General features: G+C 35.1%; 1 protein-coding gene across 1 annotated transcript in view; it reads right to left on the reverse strand.

The window, feature by feature from the left end:
• The window catches only part of LOC104464246 (low-density lipoprotein receptor-related protein 1B-like), a gene marked incomplete at its 5' end in the record, with an annotated part of 28,689 nt that overhangs the window by 3,972 nt on the left and 13,944 nt on the right, over window positions 1-10,773 (reverse strand). The window contains 3 exons of the mRNA XM_010076899.1: window positions 348-492; window positions 2,687-2,777; window positions 4,927-5,003. Of these exons, the coding sequence (XP_010075201.1) occupies window positions 348-492; window positions 2,687-2,777; window positions 4,927-5,003 (313 nt within the window). The remainder of the gene's footprint in view (window positions 1-347; window positions 493-2,686; window positions 2,778-4,926; window positions 5,004-10,773) is intronic.

Here is a 10,773-nt window from a genome sequence, read left to right on the forward strand (position 1 = left end):
TAACACATTTCCATTCAGTATTTGCAACTAGACTAAAAAATAGGTTATGACTTAGCAACTTAAGCAGATGTGTCCATGACCAAACACTCATTTTGTAGTTTAGTTTTAATTCTGTTTGGGTAAAATGCAAGCACAAGGAATATTGTCCATCAGCAAGCATCAGACTGCAAAACAGCTGTTAATATGCACATGAATTTTATTGTAATAAAGTCTAACTTGCCTTTATATTCATTTTATAGCTAAATTTAAACATCTTGTTTTATGTTTCTATTATTTACATTTAAAGTCAAAGCCTTTCTGAGACAGAATAGGTAGTGATTTTGCCATTAGAAAAAGAAAAAAATTACCTTTTCTGCATTTACGGTAAAATCTGAGGCTAAAAGACCACCTTCACTGTGATCATGGCCCACCTCATACATGTTATATGACGGATTGCCAATTTCTACATTGATTCCTCCATTTATAATGGGTTGTCTTCTGATAGTTTTTGTCCTATAATGCATAAACACACACAAAAAAAGAAGTTAGTGAATTTTCAAGTAATTTCTTGGATACTTCATCCTAAAATACTACACATTTTATTTTATTTCTCTTTAATCATTAAGACCAATAGGACTAAAAAGTGTTTCCTGCAGATACAATGAGAAAATCCTTGCGTTCTGCAAACCAAGTGCAATCTGAGCCTATGTGTACATCTTGCATAAACTGGAAGCAGCTTTTTATTGTTTTTCTCAATGTGGCTGTAGTGGTATGAATTAATACAAAGTGCTTACTCGTTGTCTATAACCCTCACTTGCCCTTACTGTTTCCAGATTTCCCTCACTTCTCAAGGCAAGCCTTCCAAATTCATTGCAGACTCCCTGCTGTAATGAAGATGGAGCGCATGGAAGTCCCCTTGCTCATTCATTTCCCTTTCATTTGAAATCAGTTGCCCAAAGTCAGTTGCAATCTGAGGACAAGCAAATGGTTTCATTACGATGCATTAAAAATGTATGAATTTCTCATAGTTCCAGTTTGTGTTCCCTGCCAGCTCCCTGAAGTTCAACTTGAATTTTTCCAACTTTAATAAAAGAGTCTTATTTTTAACCTTGAATAAGATATCAGTAAAGACAAGTGATTGAGTTGAATTGTCTTAGTCACTGAATTAATTTCTTTGAGGTAAGGAGGTGATTTTAGTCTGAGCAACTGAAATAACCTCAAGAGGGTAATTTTTCCCAACGCAATATATTCTCTAGAATTACAAGAGAATAATATATAATATAATATATAAAATCAGGATGATAATAATCCAGTCCTCTTGTTTTGTTGAGAAAAATGCAGTCATGGTCTGAAATCCAGTACACTAAAGGATCTGTATTTTTCAGAAATGGCATAGAAAAAACATTTCCTAAAATAAGCACTTATCTGTAGCATACAAGTGTTGAACATCTATACCTAATTTAATACTTGACAGTCTTTCAATAGATAAAAAAACCTTAAAATACATTTTCAAGTATAATTTTAAGAAAAAAAAAAAAAAGCTCCTTATTGATGTTAGTTCTATTTCTCTACTGAAGATCTATTATTTAACAAGTTATTCTCAATAGTTTATTCCACTTAAATTACAGACCAGTAACAGGTTCTTGGGATTTGGCCATCACTAAATTTGGTCTTTAGGTATAGCAGCATGTGCTGACATCCATGGACCCTGGCAGGGTCAGTGTTACTAACAGTATGGTCAGGGAATACATTTATCTTGCTGGCTTTTCAAAAAGGATTTAAAAATTAATGCTTACTAGTTACCCCCCAGTTGGAAGGGGGATGCTATGCATGATGCTAGATGATAGTAACTCAAAAGATTCTGTTAGTCTAGAGGACTGAACAGTCCAGGTCTTCCTTAGTTGGCCACATCCTTATTATTTGGAATCTTTCCTTGATAAATCTTCATTGCCACTAACATCACTTCCTCGTTTCTCTGAACACGAGAAAGTTATCAGCTCTTGCAGGTGTCTGCAAACAGTAGAAACAACCTTACTTCCCCTGCCACCCAACATGGCCTTTGAAGAAATGGCTAAAGTCAAGAAGTCTAATATACCCCCTAAAGTTCATTATCAGCTCTAAGGCAGCTGAATTCAAGAGAACAAAAGATACTAGATGCAAGATACTAAAGAAATACAGTAATGATGACAAGGCTTGGCACTTCACAGTAGATACTTTGATCATTATTTACATCTTCACTGTAGCTTATATAAAATTGAAAAGAACTGATCAAAGTAAGTAAGTCGAACTGTAACTATAAACTGTAAATTCTGCACAGGCTCTATCTGAAAGTATTTATAGACATGAACAATATTAATTACCTGGTTTCAATGAAATATATTAGTTCTGTGTACTAAGTTCCCTGGATAAAATTATTAAGACTTATACAGCCTTGGCAGGATTGAGCAAAGTGGATAAGAAAAAGAAATATATTTTCTTATCTAGTGTACATGGAATATAAATATAAATAATAGAAATTATTTTTCCAGCAAGAACCAAAGCGTAACTAACTCACTGATTCCAGAAACAAGTTCTGGGTTGTTTGTTTTGATTTTTTTTTCCACTATCTGCTCAACATAAAGTGATTTTTTTCAAAAATTTCAAAAACGATGCACATACTTCGAAGATTTACTTTTTTTACTTCATACTTCAGTATAAAACTACTTACCTTCGTTTCCTTTTGCAAAGAAATAGTCCAATTACCAGAGTAGTGATCAAAGTCACCAGTAAAACAAGAGGAACAATGATTGCAATGCTTCCTAAAACAGGAAAAGGAAATATCATTGAATATCCACAGCCACATCGAATAATTTCTTCACAAGTGTAAAACAGTTAGATTGATTTAAAAAGAATAATTTTGCTCACCAACAAATGCAATTTCATGTGATGAGCTTCACTGATTTGAGATTTTAATGTTGATCAATTAAAAAAAATATATAATTACAGGTAATGGTATATACACAAGTACTTTTATCAAGAAATCTGGAACTTCCTGCTTCTGGATACAATATATTTTGGACTAATTCCCTGCCCTCTTTTGAAGCAATGCCATATGACTGTGTGTGGAGTTGCTGAACAGTTGGGACTGGAGTGGCACAGCCACTGACTTATCTGCCACCATGTTCAGTAGTTTATTTAACTCATGCAACTACTAATTTAAAATATTCAGTAAGAATGGCTCTGATTGAAAAATTCCATTATTAACATTTATATGTTTTTATTACTTTTATTTGGGGGAAAACGAAAAGTAGTAAGCAATATTCATTCCTAGAGGGCTGGTGCATCCTTGTACTCGAGAGCCAATAATTTTGTGATGTTGGTATAGGCAATCAAGGAAACTACAACGATGCTTAATGTAGCAGAACAACAGTGCACAGATCAGCCAGCAATGTTAAAGGGGAGGAGGGAACAGGGAAGAAAATGGGCTTAATGTCATTTTGGCAGATAACTTCACTGAAACGAGACTACCTGCAAAAATAAGGTCAGCAATTGTGCCCTCCTAAGAATTTCTCAGGTTTAATGTACGTATCTGGTAATAAAGAAATACATGCAACAAATACTTTTACACTACAGAAAACTGGCCCTTATAAACTACAGGACTCCAGTATAATGTGGAATGAGATGCATTTCCTTTATTATCACAGTCCTTAACTGGTGGAAAACAAAGATATTGCTGGTTGTTTCATTGGCTACATTTACTGATTTATTAAAAAAAAATGGCTGTTGGCAGTCTCTGCTCTACACTAAACACAATCTAAACAAAGATTTGGAAAAGATGCCTTGAATTCTGCCTGAGGGCTTACTGAAAGCGTAGTCAGGTTGCCAGAAGCCTGAAATAAAGTACTAGTGGATAAAAACTTGAAGCATCCCGAGTACACTTCAGCCTATGGAGATTCAGCATGTGAAGGACATTACAACTGTGCTGTTTGAAGATAATATTTCATAAATAACTAGGTGAAGTTCTACTTAGAAGGGAAAAAAAAAAAAAAAAAAAGGTTCATTTTGTCATGGCAGGTAAACATTCAAGAAAAAAACCCCTGAAAACCAGTCCACCAGGCATGCATTGCCATCTGGTGAGCATGGTGCAGCCTGGGGTCTGGCAGCAGGCCACTCATTACAAACACCTATTTCCCCAACTGTAGCGGGTATTCCCTCAACGAGAAACACTAATCTAGGTTCTGGCTGCTTTTTTGCCCATTTCCAGCTTGTAAGGGCTATTTCACTTGTCTGGATCACTAGAAAGATTTCATCTAAGCAGCAAGCTAACCTAAATAGTGGGTGATTTATTCTGCTGCTCCAGTTGGATTAAATGTGACAACGACGTACAGCAGGGTACCATCAGCATACTCAATGCACCGCGGGGAACCTTGTCCAGTTTAAACTGCCAATAGTGTAGCGATACCATCCTTTTATGCACACAGACGTGTTTTACAAAATACGACAGGAGCTATTCTTACTTTCAGAATGATTTTCACAGTAGGTAAAATTCAAACCTCTGCAGACAGCCAATGCAAAAGTTATGAACTAGTTACAACTCTATTTTTGATGCTTTCAGTAGGACTTAAATGGTCAGAGGTCTCGTACTAGTTCTCTGCACAGCGGTGGTATCACCAAGCGCTTGCCACTTGATATAGTTTCTTTAAGAAAAGTGCAGGCTAGCCTTGAAGCAGTGAGTGTATTGCATATAGCTTGTATCTGAACCACCTCATGAAACACAATGTCAATCAAAAACCTGGGAGAGATCTAAGTTCGTGTGTTTTGTTTTGTTTTTTTTTAAAAAAACCAAACCAAACGAACAGGTAACCAGCACATTGCATGACACAAACTCACATTCTAAAATATCACAAGGTTACAATTTCCAAACTGAGCCAAATTTGACAAGCGATAGCAGTTACTGGAAGTACTTACTTGTACTGATATTGTCAGACTTGCTGCTTTTGGGAGCTGGCCTCTCACACTGTGTGCCTGACCAGTTGGCTGAACATCTAAAATGATCCAATTAAGATGGCAAAATTAATAATGTCAGCTGTTAACACACTAACCTATCAAAGAGATTACCAGCATCTTCTGAAAAGCTACACAAATGACAACAGTGATTCTACAAACTAAACAAGAAGCTTCACGGAACGAGTCAACAGTACTCTGCCATGGCACTTACAACATCCTGAGTACTTTTTTAGTTTAAAACTACAGCTTTGCATCTTCAATTCCTGTTATTATCACTGCAATCTTCATTCCAGAGTCCTTTCTAAATTTCTTGAATAATAAAACAACAGGCATAATAGACCAATGGTATATTAATATCCTACTAAACCAACTACCACCCACAGTGCAGTAACGAGGGAACACTTGAGCTGGATCCATGCATAGCCAGCTTAGTCCAGCAAGGCTTATCTCCTAAGGCGCTGTATTTGCACCATATTGTTTTAGGGTCCGTTTTGATCTAGAAGCTCTAACAGCCAGGTCCGTATTGCACAAAACATCCGACTGGACATAAACTACCGCACGCATCCAGAAACACACAGTGTCCATACCAACTGGCTCCTTCCTCAGTTCTGCTGTCCCTCATTGCTCTGGATAACGCACAGCTTACTGCAGAATAGTTCTTACAGACCTGGTTGTTAATAATTTACTTGAACAATTAAGAACTATCTTTGACTAATATTCACAAATTAACCGAAGTTATCCTTTTCTTTGCTTCCAGATTCAATCATTTTCCTGAAAATTCTACAATTTATTGGATTTATCTTTTTAAATTTTGAATTATATAACTAGGTATGTATTTACAGGAATATATACGTGTGCGTGTAAGCAGGTGTGAGAGTTAAAGCATAAAGAGCTGTCCTGAAGGGACAGGAGTATCTACAGGCTTCAGAGGGCCTTGAATGCTGTTTATGTTCAGAATATATGCTCCAGGAGTCAGGTGCCTGGATGAGCACACAGTTATTCTGCTATAATTTCCTTGTGTGAATATCAATATGCAAATATTTCTTCAATTAGGATTCACAATGCTCTCCATGCATACAAGCAAACACAAGGAGTCCAGGTATGCAAACTTAGCAAATCCATCAAAAATGGAAAGAAATACCTGAATGAAATTCAATTGCTTATTTATCCTGCTGTAAATACGATTAAGTTTATTACAGAACCTCAATTTCTCCTTGTGGAAATGGCAGGAAGTAGTCACTTCTCATCAGCCTCTGCTGCATACTGTGCAATGAATCATATTTTTTCTAAGTATTTCTGAATTATTTATGAATTTAAACATGGGTTATCTCTAGGAAAATGCAATAGAGCATTAACTTGCACACAGTTCTAAGAACTACTGTTATCTGACGCCCTTCCAAGGATTTAACACATTGCAGAGTTTAGACGTGGACATGCTTAACGACTGACATTGTTCTGTAGTACAAAAAAAGGTTTGGAAAGGTACAAAATATTTCAGACAAAAACTGTGGAACTTTTTTTTTTTTTTTTTTTTTTTTTTTTTTTTTTTGGGTGGACATGCTTAACGACCGACATTGTTCTGTAGTACAAAAAGGTTTGGAAAGGTACAAAATATTTCAGACAAAAACTGTGGAACTTTTTTTTTTTTTTTTTTTTTTTTTGGGTGAACTAATTTCATTTTTGGTAAGATCTGTTATGAAGGTGTTTAATTCAAAGTCGACAGATGGGCTTCAAAAACATGTTTATTAATCGATCATTCAAAAATTTTCACACAACAGACAAACTGCATTATAATTTAGAAGTTCTTCATGTTTATGGAAATAAGTTTTTTTTCCTTAAATAAACATGGTAAATACATACTTAAATTTCCTTACTGCAAAGGAACCCCCAATTACTAATTAAAGACACTAAAACTAAACATTTCCACTCCTGCTTACCATGACTTTTGCACATTCTAAGTCACACGAAACAGATAATTTTAATCTTTTAAAAGATGCACCTGTTCCATTGTTTTACAGATCTCTTTTTAGCAATTATATCAAATGGAAATGATTACACTGACAGCCTACCTTACTAAGATACTATTCACGGAACTTGTTTTTTTCAAAAGATCACTATCCAACATATGGCTGCAAAATAAGTATCTCCAGTCTTGTAGAGAAAAACCATAAATCTTTATACTGAGACTATTCTACTGGGATCCAAACTGTTGGCATGCAACAACCATGAAATTAAATAATTCTATTTCTTACTGGAAATTTTGCATCATTGCTGTTGGGGATTCAGCTCGTGTGATTAAAGCTTGTTATAAGAGGCAATTTTCATTTAATACTACACTACTGACAGACAAAGATTTCTTTGAGAGTTACACGTATCTTAACATTGTACCTAAATCCTTATGTTGAAGGTTTCAAACACTTCCACTGCATAAGAGAATCATGACTATAAATCTGTCTTAAGACAACTTAAAGAACACAAGATAGACTAGCAAACGAATCACTATGAAGCATGTAAGTATAAGCTTATGAGAAAATTGTGTATAACGTACAATTATGCTCTTAAAAATCTTACAGCAGATATGACACCACAGCAGCTGGTGAAGAAAGAAATCGTACTGCTATGTAAGTAGTAGACAGAGGAACAAATTAAGGCAAGAATATTAATAGTTCTTTACGTATCTTGGTATTCTAATTGTAACAAATTTGTTTGTTTGTAAATTTGAAACACTTCTGAGGCATTTGATAAAATTTCATAACAACATGATCGTTAGTTGGCAATTCATTTTCATTTTTTTCCGTATGCTTGCTGTCTCCAAGAAACTTTGAAGGGACTGAAGCTGACAGGATGGCAGTTATTTCCCTCTACACTGAGAGGTAAAATGAGTGTCCGACAAGCTAGTAAAGACTTGTCTTGAACAGACAGAACAGAAAAAGAAATAAAGCCCAGGGGAAAGGTATGTTATCTGCAAGGGAATTTGACATGGAAAATTAGCCACGAGCAGGAACACAAATAACGATGGGGTTGTGACATGGACAACTGTTCATGCTGGAACATGGGAAATAAGCAGGTCTTAACCAGTTTTAACTGTCTTCAGATAGCATAGACAGAAATTGTTCTTAATAATAACATTTTCTGATATTACGACATTTAAACGCAGACCGCTCAATTTGATGCACAATATTTTGCACCTTTCCAAAGCACAGGAACTTTTGTTCTGTAGCACTGCCAGTAGTTGTATGGTCAGAGATAGGACATTTGAAGTACAGTCGAAAAAAGGCAGTAACGAAACAGAACTACATAAAGCCACTGTTTTCACTGAAGATATTCATAGTATCAAGAACTGTGAAGAAAGAACAGTGCTGATGCCTAATCTGAGATACCCATAAGCAAATACAGATGGAGACAGATGGGGAGCTTGACAGTGAAGGACAGGCTGGAGACAACCGAGTGGTGCAAGGCGCTATGGGGAACATCTTAAGGTGTGCATCTCCAGTTCCCAACAGAGCTGGTGAACAGACCAAAGACCAACAATATCACAGAGAATGCCAATATAAAAACTGAAAGTGAACATAATAAATAAAGGTTATACATGGTCTGCTGCCAAGGTCATTAATAAAACTATGCTACAGATTTCTCTGTTACAATTCAACATTTAGAAAGAGATGAGTGCTTGGGAAACAGGCGCTGAGATACAGAATGCTTATGTGATAGGAATTATTTATTTTTGAGGAAATAGAGTTACAGAAGAGAGATGTTTTAAAAACTTTAAATTGAAATTATAAAGGCGTCCCACTTGCAATGAGGAATATTTAGAATTAAGGTATTTACATTTCAGGGACTGATCATGCTGTTGTTACAGAACCTACTCATGAGAGAAAAAGTCTCTCTCCTCTATTTTTGTATAACCCTTACAGGTCAGTGCACTGAAACACTCTAAACTCAATTATACCGGCACTTGACCAAAAGGAACCATTTGACTATGAAATGTCTGAACAAATAGAAAAAACTAGTAAAAAGGCTAATTTGGTGGCACTGTGCAATTTTTTTTCATTTTTGTTTCTCTTTTTTTTTTTCATGCCATAGGCATTGTCATAAAAATGTAACATAGCAGGCATAATACTCAGTTGAAAGTGCTTTTGTAGACAACTACTTTCCAACTCAATATAGCAGTGTGTATCAGAAAAATGACAGAAAGCAGCACTGAAAGACCAGCCTAGAAGCATAACAGAATCCGTGAAACAGTCATTTCAAAATAGAGGTGGAAGGGGAATTGAAAATGTTTCTTACCTATAAATTAAATTTCTTCATTATACAAAGTAATTTTCTAACTCTAACAGCACAGATAGTAATGTATAGTAAAGCATCCTACAGTAAAACTGCCTCACTATATTAAGAACAGTCACATTAAAATTTCACTGGAATATGTCTTATCATTAATATTAAAACTATTAGTAAGATGACAGAAGAGAACATTTGGATTATAGTTACTTACTATCTGTATTAAATTGCATTGAAAGATGGAAATCAAAATAATCCACTTTTTCACCTCAAATTTTGTAGGATGACAAAATCCTTGCACTAAACCAAATCACTACACCGTTCCTTATAATAAATTCAGCAATACTTTTGGAAGTATGCTATCTTCATACCAGGAGCTGGCATTATAGAATTATAGCCACAGATGAACCCTCAAAGATACAAAGAACTTTCATACAATGAAAGACCAAAAACCCTACCCCAACTTTGACCAGTAGCACATCTTGTACCTTCCCCTACATTGTAGGGTTTAGTTATTTTCAAATAACAACTTTTTCATAATTATTTTATACATGAATGGGCTACATTCTAGTAATTTTGTATAATGAGCATCACTTGGTATTTTTATAAGGAAATCACAGTGAAGGAATTTGATGTGGAATCTAAGGGATAGAAACTTTACAATGTTACTTGAAAATGAAATACAGATTTCTTTGCAATCCAATAAATTGGGAATAGGAAAATTGCATAATCCAAAAGCAGGTGAAACAACAGAAAATTACTTTTGAGGAACACAAAAAATCTTAAATTTAGTAACAACATACATGAAAAAAATAAAATGTGACTTTAAACATGGATTTTAATTTGTGCATGACATTACTAAATCATCGTTCACTTGCTGCATGGTGTTCACTGTAATGGAAGAAGCCTTCAGATGCAACTCAGCCTCTATCATCCCAAGGTAAGAAAAAGAATTGAGGGTCATTAACACCATGCTATTAGTAATATATGTACAGAACATACGCTATACAAGTATTAATATTAAGTAAAAATATAAAAAATAAGCATGTCTAGATTACTACTGCTCTAGCTAAAATTACACCGAGCAACAGAGCAAAAGGACGATTGAAATGGTGAAAAAAATAATGTGAAATGACTGGATCAATAGGTATAAGACAAATCACATTTTTCTCTCCTTCTCACAGAAGGAAAGCAGTGATGTACAGCAGCAGCTACTAGGCAATTTTTATCCGAACAATTACAAACTCACAAAGAATATCTGCATTACAGCCTAGCTAGAAAACGTCAATGATATATATACATACTCCTCTTTTCCAAGGTCTTCACATTTCTTCCTTTGACAACCACTCTTCAAACATCTGTTCGCATTTAATTCTTGAACTAATACTAGTTTGTGAGACAAACTGAATGAAAGATCTTCTATAATATGAAGTTATAACCCACTGATTACGTTCAAATTCAAGACATTGGTAACAAAGGTTTTTTTAGTTGAAAAAGAAAGCTCTCAAAGAACTGGCATAATACTGTGGC

This window comes from Pterocles gutturalis, unplaced genomic scaffold (assembly GCF_000699245.1).
Source record: "Pterocles gutturalis isolate BGI_N339 unplaced genomic scaffold, ASM69924v1 scaffold733, whole genome shotgun sequence".
Taxonomy (NCBI): Eukaryota; Metazoa; Chordata; class Aves; order Pterocliformes; family Pteroclidae; genus Pterocles; species Pterocles gutturalis.